Genomic DNA, 18,664 nt, shown 5'->3' with positions numbered 1-18,664 from the left:
CATAAGCATTTACTATTTGTACATGCTTTTGCTAAATTGAATCAGATTTATTTTTATACCGTGCTGTAATTAAGATACAGAATAGTTGGCAAATACAGTACTGTATACAGGGCTAATACAGAACAGAAATTAGCTACGCCCATCACAGTCCCGTTCTGTGTTGCTAATACAGAACAGTAAACTTCAAAGAAAAACATCGCTATCGTGTCTCAACGTGGATACAAATTTTGAGGGTGGACGAGTGCGTAGCGCGAGTCGTCTCCACCCCAAAATTTGTATATACGATACAGAACCTGTCGAGTTCTCTAAATGATTTGTGACACGATCAATCAAAAATAGCCCCGCCGAATTATAACTTTGCAGCATCCAAACTTCCACCAGAGTTTCGTAGTTGAGGCCCCGATGGGGAATATGCATCCGCATATATATTTCAATGGAAAACGTAAATTTCAGTCAGATTAGTTATGACAATTTAACGGGGTAGACGTAATCGAGTGATAGTCAGTCTTTATGGATAAGGTGGAGGATGTAACCGCTATTGTTGTGATCTATTGTAGATTGAGATTGATCATAACATATTTCAGGGGTCTTAAAATCCTGGTTTAACTAAATTTACAAAAACAGGATTTACAGAAAATTCCTCGATGGACGTTAGTGTCACGGATTTTATTTTCTAATTGAATTGCGACATTAAAAACAAAGAGAAAGAGACGTGTCGCCGTCGTCGGCGAGAAGGATTTTAAATAATAAAAACGCGGAAAAAATGGACTTGAAGAATTTTGCATGAGGAGATTGGATGTTTTCCGTTATTGCGAATTTTTCGTTTCGTTTGGATCAAAATTATCGGTAGAGGATTTTTTCCGTTATTGCAAATTTTCCTTTTAGTTTGAATCGAAATTGCGTGTAGATTCTGTGGAATAAGTTTTTAAAAAGTGATTGAGAATTTTGACATTTTACATTCTAAGGAAAATACCGGGTATTTCTCCAAAATTTATAATAGGAAAACATCTGCATTTACTATTTGTACGTGCTTTTGCTAAATTGAATCAGATTTATTTTAAGACCGTGCTGTGTTTTAGATACAGAAAAAATTAGCAAACACAATAATGTATACAGGGCTAATACAGAACGAAAAGAATTTGAGATAACAAAGAACAAGAACAATGCATAGAACACGAATGATAGAATCCATTTTTAATGCGTTTTCGGGGAAAATGCAATTACAAATGTTGAAGCCAACAATCAAAAAGAGACATGACCATTGGGAAGGTTTAAAAAAAAATTTAACATGCTGTTATAGACCACAGACTGTTGTTTCCCCGTAATTTATCATAAGTGAAGTCTAGTTGTTTTCTATTCTTTTTTCACAAAATGGTTTACTTAGTACGTAAGTAAATTGAACTTTTTAACATTCTGGAAGATTCACATCAATTAAGAATAAATCGCATGCATAGACAGTGCTTTTGAGGGAATCCTCGCTGACAAACTTTATATTATGACTTTTTTTCATTCCTGATCATCATTCTTGTATTGGTAATGTTAGATCCATCAGATAAGAGTGGAAACCAAGGTTGAGGCCACTCAGCAGAGCCATACGGACCATTAAGGTACACATCATGGCAATAATTGTTCCACCATCCTCCCTGGTGTTTAGCAGCACAACTCAACGTGTTGGCTTGGTCGTTATCCCTGTCATAAGTACTAAATCTTGCCCCATTGATCATGTCTGTTGGTGGAACATTCCTTATCCTGTCTTCTGGAAGTGAAATGATCAATACTTTTGACATTGATAGCGACACTTCATATCAAAAGAAGTTTCATTTCAAACGAAAATATTTGTTTGGAGTAGAACAGTATAAGACATAACGAGTAATAAATGGGGATATTTTAATATTACTTAGTAGGGATGGCAATCGAATACAGAACTGCTAGTCGGCTAGCCGTAAGATGGTTAACCGTATCAAAATACATAACTTTTTCATAAGAAGCTCTTATAATGCATACAAGAAGATTGATAATGTTTAGTTGTTAAATCATTTTATATTCTTAATTCTTAGGCTTGCTTAATAATTATTTCAATACACTCAGGAAAAAGTAAGAAAACCACGATTCATGTCTGAGAAATCATTATCACTGATAAAGCAAATTACACATACATTTATTCTGTGTTGTCACCATAAAAAGTAGGTGAAGCACGTCACTCTATTTACAAAGTGTGCTTATAATTAGTAATTTTTTCGATAGATAACTTTAAAAAAAACCAATCATATTAATGAGCTGTTTTCAATGTTGATGTATTTATCATGATGGAAAAACAGGGTAGTGAGGGTAACGACATGGTGGTTTGATAGTAAATAACACTTCAAACACAAAATTATTAATTACCGTACAATTTCAATCCGGAGAACCATAGTTCCACTAATTTTAAGTCAGCTTGGATATGTGAAAACGTAGAAAAATGTAAGACAAACCTATCACAGGATTTTTTTTACATTTGAACCTCCTACAGATAGCGAAACTTGGAAACTTGGAGGTTACAAATTGTAATCTGGATTTTTTTTTCAATTTTCAACGACGGAAGTTCGGAAATGAAAACGATGTCGTCATACAGCCTTTAATGTCTTTTATTCAATTCCTAACTACATAATTTAACAGTAATGGCCTATTTAGAACGAATAATAATATTCTCTGAATAATCGTTGTTTATTAAAATCAAAAATGTTAGGTGAAGTTAATATATGGAATACTCTAGTATTGTTTTTTTTCTACTACTTTTTTTCTTGTACACACTACTCTACGTTGCATTTGAAACATGTAGATTTTTCTACCAATATATACCCATGCACATTTATCTAAAAAAGATCAAAATTGCATACCGTTGATAATACATTCTTCAACGACAACATAGAGTAGTGTCTTATTCAGCATTTTGTGACTTCACCTAACATTTTATGATAAAATGGTGGCGTATTCTGAACGTTCAGAGTACTGATTTTAAAAAACATGCATTTCTTGTAATTCTCATCTTAGTCTTAATAACATTTATGATTACTTTGATGCACTCTAACAGAATTTATGCCTAAAAATAAATGAAAAGGTAATTTAAACGTTTAAGAAATTTAAGAATGTAAACATTCATATGAGTGGGAAAATGCCTCACTTTATAAACAACAGGAAAAAGACATTTTTTTCTGAGTTGAAGTGGGTTTTTTTTAATTGACAATAAATCATTTTGAAACTTTTTGTTTATATAAATTCCAACTCTTTTGTGAAATAAACCTAAAATTATTTTAGTTTACATAGAGTCCAGCAGTATAAATCATTTCAGCTTTGGATTATGGCAATCGAATGGAAATGTGGCGGGTGACGAAATATGTTTTCTTATTCAAGTTACATAAACCAAAACTTTCGAAATAAAAAAAAAGTTGTTCGAAGAAAATGAAATTAACCATGCACATTGGAAATTGTCATTAAAATGTGGTTGTATTTCAGATGAAGAAATATATTACAAACCCAAAGTTCCATTTGCTTTTCCACTAATATTCAGTCTATAATCAGTCTTTTCATCGGTGATAAAGAAAAATTCGTATTTTATATATAGGACTGTTTCGTTGAAGAGAGTAATTTCCATGTACAGAGAACTACTTCTTTCTTTTGTTAATTGGTGTATGATGTCATTTCCTGTAAAATGAAATATTTTGGTCGAGAAGTTGTTACTTTCAAACAATGAATTTTATCATTTAATGAATAATATTGACGATGAAAAATAAGTGAAAATGTACGAATAACGTAATCAAAATTTCAAAGAAACTGTCTTTGACGATTCTTTGCATCCTACCACGTCAAATTTAAAGTTTAAATGTGTGCTATATTTATCAATTGTAAAAAAGGCATTTTTATTCATCTATAATAAGACCAAATAATTTTTTTATGCATCTTTAATTAGATCAAATCGCTCTGGGAAGGACTTCTCTGCCAACAAAGTTTGTGATGCATTTTACCCTAGTTTTCTATCTGTTTTTTTTTACATTCGTTTTCTCGTATGTCTGACAATTTAAGATACTTCAATGAGTTAAAAACGAAGCGCATAGAATAAAGGCACACTTTTACTGCGCTCAACCGATAAAACTAGATTTAAACAACTTTTTTTTTACTTTTTTCTCTGAGAGTCTTTTTGGGATAAAAAATCAGCCACTAAATGCATTAAAGATCCGGATGCCAGGTTTCTTTTTTTTTTTCTTTTTTTTTTTTTTAATATTTGTTTTGTTTTGTTTTCTGCATCCGGATAGCTTATGTTAAATTACAACAATTCTAAGACACGAAATTTTCATTGAGATTGAAATCGTACAACGTTTAAAGATACTTAAATTGGCAAATGATAAGAGTAATATTGTCCGCGTTTTTGTACATTCAAAATTGTATTTATATTCTTTGAACATAAATTGCTATTTTTGTTCATGGTAGCTGTCTGATTTATTATTGATTTAATTGTTTTTTACCAATCCAGTAGCTTGTAGAAACATCTCCAAAGCCCATCTTATATTCTTCCCAATTTCGTTCAAAGCTCACATCACCGGACTGTCTTCTTTGTATCACCTTCGTAGATATTTTGTAATGTAAAAACATTGATCTTCAAATTGAGAGATTATAAATGTAAAAGGTAAAAAAAAAATTAGATAACTATTGAAATTAATAAAACATCACCGATCTATTTGAATAATTCAAATTTCGTTGTTACACGTCATTTAATTAGATAAAAGATTTAGTCATAAAGATTTAGTTCATATTGTACATAACTAGCCTTCATCAAAATATATTACTCCGTTCGACCTTACGTATGAAGAATGCTCAATTTAAATCCATTATATAGAAAAATTGTGGCTTTGAATTTAATAGCTACTCAAGTTGTACTGGTATAACATGGGTTGGAAATATATATATATATATATATATATATATATATATATATACATAAAGCACAAAGAAATTCACTTTTACATGGATACCCACTGCCGCCCCAACCCGGAGTTGAACTCTCGACCTTCGGAATCTGTCTCCTAGCAGTGCAGGAACAGCGCGCTAGACCGCTAGGCAAGTCAAAAAACTTGCTTTCGATGCCGATGGAATTCTCACAATGCTGCCCTACACTACACGGTCATTGAGAATAGAAGTGGGATACAGTTATTTGGACATTAGTGGGAAGTGGGTATCCATGTAAAAGTGAATTTCTTTGTGCTTTCTATATTAATATTTCTTCACTTAGGGCAGTTATGTTAGTTAAAGAGTTGTTGTAAAATGTGCTTTATAAATAATAATTAATTTCATTACAACATGTATTGGTAACAATCCTCTGTTCAAACTTCACTGAACCTGTAACCTGTATGTTTGCATTCTCAAAACATAACACTTCAATGGCCGAAGTGCTGAGTACAGGGTTGAATTTAAAGACCTTCATCGACATCTGGTGAGTGAAAAATAAGGAACAAAATCTCGAAAAAGACGTTGAACAACGATTAATCATTGACTCAGTCATCCTTACTGTCCATCCCCCGCCATCTGTAGCCATATCACAGTAGACTTGTACACAATGTAAGTTTGTCTCCTCTCTTTTCCATGGACAAATGATATAAACACCAGACACTATGACACCTTTATCATAGAGGTCTCTGCAGTCCACAGGTGTGTCTAAAAAAGTCCATTTGCTTTGATAAAGGCATTTTTCCAAGATCTTTTCCAGCAAAATTTATTGTGTGTTGTTTATTACATCTGGAATTAGTCTTGGAATATTGCGGAAGCGTATTGCTGCCAGTAAAAAATATATTTTTGACTTGTTGTTCGAGTTACAAAATATTAAGTCATATAAACAAAATACAGTAAGTGGTTAATAAGAACAAGACACGAAGTCGTAATAACAAAGTACTAAGTTGTACCAGCTAAGTCGCGATTACGAGATACTAAGTCGTACGTATGACATAGTTAGTCGTCATAATAACATGGTAAGTCGTATGTACATGTAGAGAGGTTTGGCAAGGTTATTTGTAAGTGTAAACTACAAATTAGAATTACAATTTTTGAAAATGACGAATTTCAACACATATCCACTTACGTGTAGATTGTCAAGTACGCTTAAGTCCAAACTTGTAGCTTTTATTTCTTTAACTGCTGTTTATTTTTTAAGCGTGCTTTTTTCTAAAATCTAAAGTTAAAAATACTGATATAGACAATAAAATGTCTAAAATTGAAAAACATTATATAATATAGTGAAGAATATACAACATCTAGAATTTCAAAACTGGCTCTGACGGATTCAAATTATAACTTCAACTTAGTTATTGATCTCTTTTCAAGCTAGTTCTAATAAATACTAGTACGAGGGATGATCCAAAAATATTTCCATTTCTAATTTTTTCTCTGTGATAACTGTTTGAAAATTGGGGAAATTTATTTCTTGATAATTCTGCCGGTGTAAGAAGAATAATGACCCCCATCGAATAATGACCGGGGGTCATTTTTCGACAGCGAAAAATGACCCCTGGTCATTATTGGACGTACAAAAAAGACTCTATTGTCCGTAGAAAAAGTGATACCAGCCTAAAAATTTGCAAGACCCACGTGAAGAAAAATGACCCCCGTAGAAAAATGACTCCCTGTGGATTAAAGCTGAAATTTTTAAGGTGCAAAAAAAAAGGAGAATAGATAAAGAAGCATATTGGCCAAAATGCTCACCTGAGCTGATTTGGAATAAATTGATATGTTGATCTCATAACATACGATTATAGCTATATTTAAATGATTCGTCAAAGGTCAACATGTCTAAAAAATATTTTTACATAGCCTCAAAATTATTTGTGGTAAAAAGTCAAAACTTTTAATGTTTATAAATATATCATTGATTAATAGATAGAAAATATCACTTGATAACAAATATTTTTAAAAGATATTTTTTTTTTAGAAAACTTGTATCAGAAAATGTGCACATATAAAGAAAATGCATCTACTTAATTCTGTCCTTTTTGTGAAAACCAACATTGCAGAAATAAGATATGTTTATCATTGAAGGGCAAGTTGGACATGAATAGTCTCTGAAAGGCTGTTATTGAAAGCATGATACATGTATATATAAAGACAAGACCCCTTTAAAATCTGCCATTTGCAATGTACTTTCACTTTCAAGTCTTAACATTTGGACAAATTAAACAGGGAAAACAACTTTCCAGAGGCTGTCCAAGTCCAACTTGCCCTTCATTGATAAACATATTTTGTTTCTGCAATGATAGTTTTCACCAAGAGCACGGAATTAATTATGTGTATTTTTGGAAAATATATGCATTTTTAAGAAGAGTTTATCTTAATTAGTATTTTTTCCAAGTTCATTTTTTTATCAAGTGATACTTTCTATCTGGTAATCAATGAAAAACTTTATACCTCACATAGTTTTAGGGCTATTGTAAAAAAAAATTGGACATGTTGACCTTTGACGAAACCTTAAGGTCAATGCGATGATTCAGAATGTAAAGGAGTAAAGATTTATCGAGCCTTAAAGGGTTAGGTAAACATTGTTTTTCGATGGTGGAAGTCATCGTACTGACAGAAAAAATCAGCAGTATAACATATTATTATATCCTCCGCTTGAAAAGCGGGAGGGTATATAGTGATCGGGACGTCCGTCCGTCCGTCTGTTACGCTTGGGGGTATCCACCTGTTATCCGCAACTCCTCTTATATATAATTTTTTTTTTTGTGAAACAGCTTTGCCCCTTTATGGCAACATAGCGAAGATAAAACTTTTTAAAATGCAATTTAACTAGAAGTACTGTGAGCGATGAGCTCACTAAATGATACCCCCCGCCTCCCATATGGTTATAACTGGTGAAAAAGTCCATGATTTTCTGTGGCCGGGAAACCCAAACTATGTGTCGGATCAAAAAGTAAAATAGGAGGTGCACAATGGCAATATGTAATAAAGATTCTGTGAAAGTTGCATCAAATTTCATTCAGTGGTATGAGAGGAGTTGCGGATAAGAGATGGGTACCCCAAAGCGTAACATGCGGACGGACAGACAGCAGACGGACGGACGGACAGACGTACAGACGGACGGAATTACCGATTACTATGTGCCCTCCCGCTTTTCAAGCGGGGGGTATAAATATAATAGTACCCAAAGTAGGGTCTTCTCACAAGAAATACAACTGAAAAATAAGAAAGCCCTAGCACCACTTGTTCAAAATTAATGGCTAAGGATAAGTGTTTGAAAGGTAGGTCAAACTCAAAGGCCAAAGGTCAAAGTTGATGGTTTCGTAAGAAAGGTTCAATGTAACAAAGATTACATTTGTGAAGTATGAGAGTACTAGTATCTACAGTTAAAAGTTGTAGCCAAAGTAAATTAAAAATTTGACATTTTTTTGTAAAATGGGACAAACTCCAAGGTAAAGGTCAAAAGGTCAAATTTGGTGGTACCCAAAGTAAGGTCTTGTCACAAGGAATATACACATATTGAATATGAAAGACATAGCTACAATAAATGAAAAGTTATGGTCAAGGTTGAAGTTTTTGCGGAGAAACAGACCGCCAGATAGACAGAAAGACATACAGACGGACACGATAAAATTATATACCCCCGAATCTTCGATTACAGGGACATAAAAAGAAATGGTCTTCAATCAACTTTTCATATTATGATACAGTATAAAGAAGACGTTACAAAAATGAAAATGTTTGTTCTGATTTTCGTATTAAATTCTCTGAAAAATATACTCAGAACTGGGTAAAAGGGTGGAGTAAAACAAGAATTAAGAAATGTAATGAATACTGTGTGCTAAATCAAAAGGATATGTCTACATGCATATTTTTGGCATTAGAATGTGTATTTTAAACTAGCCCATAGCTTTACAGAGCATGTTTTTAGGTGTTATACCCACCCGCCCCCTTACTAATTTAGGAGGAAGTTGATTATCAACAAAAGCAACAACAAAAAACTACCCTACCTTTATTTTTCTATAAGGAGGGACTAAAAATAAGCTTAAAATAATCTACTTTTCTACGAATTTTTAACAGTTACTTTGCCACAGTACTTTCAAGTATACCACCATCAACATTTAAAGTATGCTTTAATCATGGCGAATTATGATATGATAGAACTTGTGTGAAGGCTTAACTTCATTTCAATATTTTATCTAGAACCTCTTTCAGTATTATTGAAAGGTATAGAGTTTTATTTATATTTTTGCTTTTCATTTATTTATTTTTTTTTGTTTTGATTGAACGTAATTTTTTTTTTTGGGGGGGGGGGTAAAAATTTCCTCCTCTTTCATTGTGAAAAAGGATTTGCCAAATTTATACAGGCTAAGAGTTGAAAAGAGGAAAAAATTATTTTTTTCTATTAAAGAGTATTGGAATCTGATTGTTGCATGGTTTGGTTTCTAAAAACAAGTGGAATATTATTCTTTAAGCAAACACTATAAGGGGGAAATTAAAAAGAAATTTTATTATTTGACTATTAAAGAAGCTCTTTTCACTTTAAAGGGGGGTCATTTTTCAATGGGGGTCAATTTTCTATAGGACTTACATATAAAATAATGTCCCCTAAGAAAATTTTTTCTACAAAAAATTATTTTTTTTTCTACGGGTAGGGGGTCATTTTTGTCGTTACACCGGAATGTAAATTAGGCAGGTCGATAGGTCAGCAGCTAAGGAGGCCTAATACGCATGCAAATCTCGTGCGCATCTGTCTCTGTATCTGACGCTAAGGAAGTCAAATATGCATGTAAATCTCGTGCGGCTGCCTTTTTGTTTGACGTCAGTGTGCGACGGCTATTGAAATTGGCATAGAAGTCCTCGTGTAATTTAAATCTATTAGTCTACATTTTTAATGTCTATGTCTACAATTTTATTTCACAATGAAATGGAAATATGAGGAATTACTGTCTAGTTATGAGAGTATGCCAGGGACATCAACAATAGTGGGAAACATGGGATAATTTTAGCATAACGGGCTTTGCCCGTTATGCAGATTATCCCATGTTGCCCTCTTTTGTTGATGCCCTGGCATACTCTCAAAACTAGACAGTGATTCCTTAAGTAATGCCACAACTTCGATAAATTTGCTACTTGTCCAATATGTTTATTTTTGTGCATCTTTTGGTATATTATATTTAATAATATACCAGTATAAGATATTGACACAGTGACATTACTTTTGGATCAACCCTCGAATATGCATATATATGCATATATTTATATAAACTAAGATATACATATTAAGATTCAGGTTTTTTAAACAAAATTCTATGCTGAACACTTTTGAATTTAAAACAATTGCAAGTACCTTATGGGATATCATTTGCTTAACAATAAAAATAATATAAACATGTAATTCTAGCTTGTAATTTACACGTACATATACACGAACAAGCTTGCCAAAACCCTCTATTATGTCGTACGTCTGACTAAGTAGGATTTTGTATCTAGTTTTTTACATATCACATTTAATATCGTAATGAAAACATAGTATTTTGTACTATATATATATTTAAAAAAAATTAATATATATATAACATTTTCATGATTAAAAATATGTTTTATAATGAACGACTCATCTTGTACGTAAGACACAGCAAAACATATAATCAACTGGCAGCAATATGCTTCAGTAGAATATTGATATTATGGAAGATTAAAAAAAACCTTGAAATAATGATATAAAAATTTATGATACCATTGGATCCTTTTGATTTGATCCTTTTACTTTTCTGTATGTTTATGACTTACTATTCAAACATTTCCAATCTTTCTTTATACAGTCCACTTGTCTTTGTAAATCTATAAAAATTTAAACAATAGATCTGAAGGAAAAGGAATAACCTTTTGTTAAAATCCCCATGGAAGGAAGAAATAGATCTACTGTCTTAAAATCATTTAATATCAATATTTTATAATAAATGCAAAAGTCATCTTTTTTTAAAATATATATATATTTGTTTGCCTTCTCCCGACCGAGGCATTATAACCTCCATGTTAGAAACAATTTTTAATTCATTTCGGAAAACAGATGTTGAAGTTTTCCAAACAAAAAATTTCACACCTACCTACCGTCCATTTTTTAATCCTGAGTCGGGAAAGGGTAAACAAACAATATTTATAAGGAGGCTGATTTCTGTTATCAAAAGTATTGAGATTTATTTTCATAACGTATATTTTTAGAATATATTTAGAATCTAATAAAAAAAAATCAAAACAAAAATGGGGATCTGTGCGCATCTTCTAGCAATACGGATCGAGCATTTTATATATGACCTTTTTTACTGTAATTACGTCTAACACACATTTCATTTTTTTAAAGTATTTATTTTAAAATTGCAAATCCAAATGAATTATTGGCTTAAATGTGCATAACACAGATTTGAAGTTAATGTTTTCTGTATAATATCACAACTCATATATTGTAATAGCATTTCACACGAAAATAAATTAAAAATCTTAATTCATTTAAAACCTATTGAAACTTTAAATTTTTGGATAGGTTTGATTAACATCCTTGCACATTCACACATTAAAATTCTATTCTTAATTACTTAGTTAAATCATTTGAAAGTATGGATATTTTTCTGAATTTATGCTAAGGGTTAAAACTATCTTTTCTATAAAATGAAATAAAAGTTGTTCTGTGATGTTATTTTTTTGATTTTACTACATAAATTCTTATTTTAAGCTTAACTAAAGCCTTTTTTCAAAGAGTTTCATGATATATTTGACACATTTGCTAAATATGATGATAGCTTTTATATTAGTTAATTAAATATATAATTAAGGACCTGCACAAAATTGTTTTGTGTGCAGCCTGCATGTAAATATAGAAATCCTTAACAGAATTGACTACTTTAAAAGAGGAAAAAATTGATCTTTTTCTCCTAAACACTCCTTCCGCCAAAAATAAAGTTCGTCACTAAATGTTTTTGATATGGAATTTAATCATGGGGTCTTGATTGAATATAGTTTAATAAGCATTATCCAAATTAATGGTAAGAACTAAAATACTATGTAGAATTTTTTAAATAGTGGTCAAAGCAAAAATCTTATGATAAGATAAGAAGCGAACCTCGCTAATTTCGCCTAATTTGATGCATTTGATCTTCCGCTACCTATTTGAATATATGTATTTGGTGAAGAGCTAATTTGATAACTACATATGTACGTTGTTTTTTCAATACGATTAGGATAATATTGCTTGATTCTAAACAAATTACCGTTAGCAAAGTCTTTCTCAGTGCCGAATAATACAGCAAATGTAATGAATCCAACCAACAGAACCAATAGTAGGGTATACGTAGTGACCAGCAAAGTCTTTTTATATTTCTTTCGGATTCCACCTATTTGTTCTCTGTTTTCCTGCTGTGAATTCGCCAGTACTGAGTTTTTTCCAATCTTCAAATGCATAAAACTGTATTAGAATATTTACATAAAATAAATGCATAATAATACAGTTCAAAAAAACATAGTCAAAGCATAAACTGGAAAATGGATAAGTATGTAAATCGAATACACAGATAAAGACAAAAACTTACCCAATCCCATGATTTTTTTTCGTGACAAAATAATATAAAATACTAAGTAACTACATAGATTGATTGATTTAAGAAAGTTTTAAAATCGAGCAGTTAACCAGCGAATTATCAGTTAAATATTCTTAATATTAAGATACATAATATCGAATGTACACTTTCCTTTTAATTCAAGTCAATCAAGTTATGATACCTTATCATTTTAGGGGCGTGTGTAGGGCCAAGGAAACATAGTGTTGAGGTAAATAAAGACAAATTGTCTTGATACAATCCCCAAATGAGTGACACCCTGGTAAGTGTATGGTCGATGGACCTGTGGGGGAGGGGCGGGGAGCATAAACCTAAAGCTAGTAAAAGTTTAGCATTTTCACAGCTAAATATTCTTATCCAGAAATAAATACATAAAGTAAGTCAATATTTTGCTATTTAAAATGCTCATACCGAATTAATTTTGAATATTTAAAGTAGTTTATACGGTAAGAGGGGGGCATAATCAAAACGCGTGCCAGATTCATCAGAAAAACATCTTTCATTTTTATAATCGGGTTTAGGGCTTTTTATCCTAAGCCTTAAAATTGTCTTAAATTGCCCATTATATCTCAAAAAGGTTTTAAACAAAATTGAGTATTTTGTTTGTTTTCCATTTGTTCATTTAACATTCCCTAAGAAATATTTCACTCATACAGAGACGCCAACAGTTGCCGGTTGAGAACTACGAATTTAGACTTATACTCGGAACAAAGGGTTATCTTGAAACTTGAAATCCTTTTTTTGCCAGCACCTACACATGAAATTTATGTACACTATGTAATAAAGCGTGCACATAAGTACCATTTCCTCCAACCCAGTAGTTCTTGAAAAGGAGAATTTGAAACAATATTAAATATTCAACACAACCTATCGGCGACAAAATGTGCAAATGTTCACAGTACATATTGTCGCAAACGACAAAATGTGCCAATGGGTGACTGTTCAATTTGTCGTCCCTATTAAAGGAGGGAAAGAAGGGTTTGTCCAGGTACATATTGACGGCGTCCACAATTTATACTTATGGTCGACAATATGTGCAGTGAGGGTTGGTACATATTGTCGCCGACGAAAATATGTACCGTAACATAGGTTACATAATGTCGCCAGTGACATGTTTATGCAAGTGTATGTAAATGTGTAATTATTCAGCCGAGGACAATGTTTACTGATGGACGAGAATACTGTAAACCAACTTTTATTCGCGACGACTTTATTTTGCGAGTTACCAGTGATAAACTAATTCGCGACGATGAATTTTCGCGATCAAGCCTCTTTGCATGTTTTTAATAGACAAAATTACTATAATAACCGGTTCGCGACGAGAAATATTCGCGATGACGAGGCTCTCGCGAACTTCGCGAAAATTTCTCGCACGCGAATAAAAGTTTGTTTACAGTATATGCAGTGAAGGTAGCTCACATTGTCGCAGACGACAATATGTACAAGACGAATATATGCACTGTCAAACTCTAAATTAAAAATCATGAGGGGAAATAAGGCTTTTCTCGGCATATTTTGTTGCCGGTGACAATGTGTACCGCCTGATGACAATATGTGCAGAGTTGTTGAGTCAAACTGTCGACGACGACAATACATCGACAAAAGATCTTTAAAGAATAGAATTATGTCTTAAAATGAGGTACAATGGCTCAAACCTGGAAATTAGATTTCAGAATTCATTTCTTAAGGTAGCCATATCCTCAGGTTCTGAAAATCATCAGTGAATTAATTGAACATGTTCGCAAAAATGTCCCAAAAATCAAAATTGTAATTTTATATTATAAGATAAATTATAGTATCTAAATACATTTCAAGAAAAAGTGGATAAAAGCACCAAATATGCATTTTTTAATTGAAAAGGATCACTTCATTATAAATAGGCATCTGACCTATAGGACCGGGCTTGGTTTTATTCTCTACAAAAAGCTTGTCGATTTCCGTTCTGATTAATGACATTAGGCTGTATACATATAACAATTTGTTTTTCCTAAATCTTTATTACAGTGAGTAGAGATAAGAGGAACCCTTTTTATTGATTTTCTGATTTGTTACCTCCAAATGTAATAATTGATATTTGTCTTTCTTTATGTCTTGGCTATTTATCCGTGGATATAATAAAAACTTGTCATTAATGTGTGCAAATTATAAAGGCTTAAATGAAATCCAAGGGAGTGCATTTACTGTAGCAAAAATCAATGTGATTAAATTCTAAGGAATATATACAATTGAAATTCATCGCAGCTCAATGCTGCCAAGAATACCCATATTGAGTAACACACAGTGAGTTATTCTTGTCCTCGGAGAAAGTGTGCTTATACTAAGGTTCGTTCCACCTGACTGACAACTGTACATTGGATTGTTACGATTTGATATCTCTTTAGTGTTTCTTATATCAAGAATGGGCATGCATAAGGAATTTGAAGAAAAATTATCCAAGTCTATAAAAAAAAATTAAAATAGTCTTTGAAAAGGCGAAATTAAAAACTTTATAAGTGTTGTACCAAGTGCATTCGAACCCCCGACTTTAAAAAGAGAGTATCCAAGGTATAAAAGTCAGCTCATATATCAACTGAGCTAGTCTGACTATAATAATGAAAGGCATAAATTTAAAGCAGATTATGAAAATCTGGTTTCCTTATTTTTTTATAGGTTTTTTGTGAATTTCGACCTCAGGGCAGGGTTGCCCCTAAAAAAATCTTATCTTAAATTATTCCTTACATCTTAACCTATCAAAATATCACAATTTTATTTAGGGGCAGGCCTGCCCTGATGGACTTCAAGGCCAAAATTCATGCAAAAATCAACGCTTTAACTAACAAAATGGTGTTTCGGTCAACTTTGGAGGTTTATTGTAAAGTTGTAAATAATAATTTTTAAGTATAAAATACAAATTAAAAAAATTTAGACATATATACGGTAGAAAACAACAAATAAAGATTGATTTTTAAATGTCATTTTTTCCGGGAAATTGTTCTCTCCTATAGGTCAATTCTTTTGTTAAAGCGAATACATCCTTTATCAACTAGTTTAATATGGTGTACAGAACGATATGCATCCAGACATTCAGTTAAAATTGTATGTGTTTTTCAATACTTTTACGGTTTTTAGATCCTTTATATACATCAAATAATATATAAAATAATGCAAAGTGTAAAAATCGTATAACATCAAAGCAAGACATCACATATTTCATACTAATAAGCATAGGTAACCTAGACTAGATTAAAGGAAATTCGAAAATGGTAGTTACGTGTATATGTCGTACTTTTAAAGGAAACAAATGTCATTTTTTACAAAATCCTTCCAAGACTTCAAAGAACCTTAAATCATATTTTGTAATCCTGAAATATCTGACGTTTTCCTGGCTAATTTGGGAATTTGATATGTCAGTGAAACGTCAGAACCGGTGCTATTGCGAGAAGTGGAAATTTCGCCGTCTCCAACCGGAGTTTATTTTTGATGCTTGCGAACCTTACTAAACGCCGAAATCAGTATTTATCAGCAGCAAAATGACTCTAGTACCCATAAATATCTATGAAAAGAAAATATCACTCCACATTACATTTCAGGACTTGCGCAAGATTTTACAATGCAAGAACTGAAGCTAGGCAAATCTCGAGATTCTAATTAAATGTTTTCATTGGATTGTATATTTTATGAAAGAACCGTAAAAACGATAAGTAAAACTCGGTTATAGCGAAGTGACTGGGGCCTATGAAATTACTTCGCTATAATAGTAATTCGTTATATCCGTATAAGGAATTCGTTAAATTTACATAGCTGGAGATCCAAGATAACTTAGCTAGATCCGTGAAATCATCCTCAGCTAGTGTAGATTCTAGTTTGTACAAATCATGACCCATGGGGGTAGGGTGGGGCCACAATGGCTGATCAAAGTTTTACATAGGAATATAACGGAAAAATCTTTAAAACCTTCTTCTCAAGAACCACTGGGCCAGGAAAGATGAAACTCATGTGGAATCATCCTCAGATAGTGTAGATTTAGATCTGTTAAAATCATGACCCCCGGGAGTAGGGTGGGGATTTCCCAATTTTCGTAATGGCGCCGGTTCTGACGTTTTCCTTGCACGTAATATATCAAAATCGTAAAAAAGCCAGGAAAACGTCAGATATTTTGGAAAACATATTTTGTTGCATGAAATGAAAATTGTTGAAAAGAGGATTATAATTTCAAACTTCAATTAGATACTTTTTAAAAATTGAATGATAATTTTAAGAGTAGTCATTCCTGGCTCTAGAGCAAATATCATCATTAATCATATGATGTTAAGCTTGACTTTCTCTCATTATTAATTCTTTGATGAATTGATAACTGTTTATGTGACTTTTCATCACATAGTTTCTTTGTGGGAAGCTGGAGAACAAGGGCTATTCGAGGCACTTTAAAAATGAATAGTAAAGAATCAGTAAACTATAGTGAAATTAAACAGCATCTCGAGATGCATCTAATGTCTGTTGTATACACACATGAGCAGGTGGATTTCAATGAACAAATATGTTATAATGGGCATCAAATATGGAAACCGTCCTTGTAGACAACAACCAATGTACTACAAGTAGTTTATTTGCGAAAATTCAACAAAAAAATACTTATTATGTTTGATTGACTTTAGAATTTGATGGGCATCATTTTGGGAGTAGTTCACATTGTTTAAAGAAACATTAAATAGTAAAAAAAGTTTAATACTCAAATGTCCACCTATATTTTGAAAAAAATGAGTGAAAACGACAGCGTGAAGGAATATATAAACAATTATGTAAAAAAAGATCAAAAACTGTACTTATCCATGTCTGTCTGAAATTCAAACATATTATGAAACTTGAATCCATTTTGCTTTAAACGTTCAACACAAATTTACAATAAGATGCACTTGAAGAAAACAGAAAAGGCCTGAAAAAGCAAGGAATTGCAAAAACACAAAAACAGCTTTATATGCTATTTTCTATAATATTAATGGCCATATTGTTCAAATTCTTATTCGGGGAGGAAGTTCAATTTCTGGAGGAGTCTCGAAAGCAACCTTTTTGCAAAACATCGAAAGATTTATGATAGGAAGGAACCAGAATAAGAATTCACTACATGAAATTTCTTCATGACGGCGTCCAAGCCCACAGGCTATGAAAGTAAAGTTAAACAGAGGCGATAAACAGAAAGGTGGTTTTGTCACAATAACAATATTCGCCAGATCTTTCAATCTTTGACTTGTTTCATTTCCGAAACTTGAAAAAAACACCTTTCAGAAAGGGTTCGAAGGCAACAGGCGTTTTGTTGGACCCAAGAACCAAACTGTCCGCTTGAGGCCGTTAGACCGAAAAGATCTCTTAAGATTTCATTGCTATATTTCGCTAGTCATAAAGGGGTATATAATAAATTTATCATTATAACGGTTACTTGATCCGAAGAGCCGTATCACGTCTCGTTGACAGACAGGAATCATCAGATTAAACTCGACGCTTCGAGTATCGTTTGATCTTATGATCCGCGCATGTCAAGTCGACGTGATACGACCCCGATACATATTTATCATTATTTTCGTCGTTGTAGAGAAATACAATTTTTCATAAATGAGGATTGATTCTGAAAACGCTGGAAAATAAACCAGCATCATGTAAATAGCAAAGTGCAGACCCAATGTTAGATTTAAATAAAAACTGGTGGCTTGGGGGTAAAAAACCGTTAAGAGCTTCATTTGCATCCTTACCAGTCCGCATCCATCGTCTTGGTTCTCACCAATTCTGTTTAAAACTTGATAGGATACATCCATTTCTTCTTTCTATAATCTGCACAAAGAAAGCATAATGTACATGTTTGTCTGTACAAGTTATCATTTTCTCTGTTTTTACATTGAATTTTACTTGATTTACTTGAAGATAATGTATGTTTTCCACCCATCTTTATCAGTCACAGTGTATCTGTGTGTAACATTCTATTTTTCACGATTGTGCGTGCGAAAGATCTTCTCATAAGGATTACATACGTAAACTATGAAATCCCGCCCTACCCCTTCAAGAGTTATGGACAAAGGGATGTTTTTTAAAAATACAGAAATCTCCAT

The 18,664-nt window shown here is 32.4% G+C and overlaps 1 protein-coding gene across 2 annotated transcripts; it reads right to left on the bottom strand.

Moving 5' to 3' along the window:
* Positions 1-1,397: 1,397 nt before the first annotated feature.
* Positions 1,398-18,392, bottom strand: LOC134277151 (fibrinogen beta chain-like). Of its 2 annotated transcripts, XM_062759436.1 has the most exons (7): positions 18,311-18,392; positions 12,243-12,420; positions 10,768-10,818; positions 5,540-5,685; positions 4,500-4,596; positions 3,514-3,681; positions 1,398-1,756 (listed from the first exon to the last, which is right to left on the bottom strand). In XM_062759436.1, the coding sequence occupies exons 1-7, from the start codon at positions 18,371-18,373 to the stop codon at positions 1,494-1,496; spliced, it is 966 nt and encodes a 321-aa protein (XP_062615420.1). In that variant the 5' UTR covers positions 18,374-18,392; the 3' UTR covers positions 1,398-1,493. The 2 variants fall into 2 exon arrangements, with proteins under 2 accessions (XP_062615420.1, XP_062615421.1); XM_062759437.1 differs by lacking the exon at positions 3,514-3,681.
* Positions 18,393-18,664: the final 272 nt, after the last annotated feature.

This window comes from Saccostrea cucullata, unplaced genomic scaffold (genome assembly GCF_032062105.1).
Source record: "Saccostrea cucullata isolate Sc308-1 unplaced genomic scaffold, CSIRO_AGI_Scuc_v1 ctg7256, whole genome shotgun sequence".
Lineage (NCBI taxonomy): Eukaryota > Metazoa > Mollusca > Bivalvia > Ostreida > Ostreidae > Saccostrea > Saccostrea cuccullata.
The sequence above is the reverse complement of the archived record's forward strand: the minus strand, read 5'-3'. Positions and strand labels throughout refer to the sequence as shown.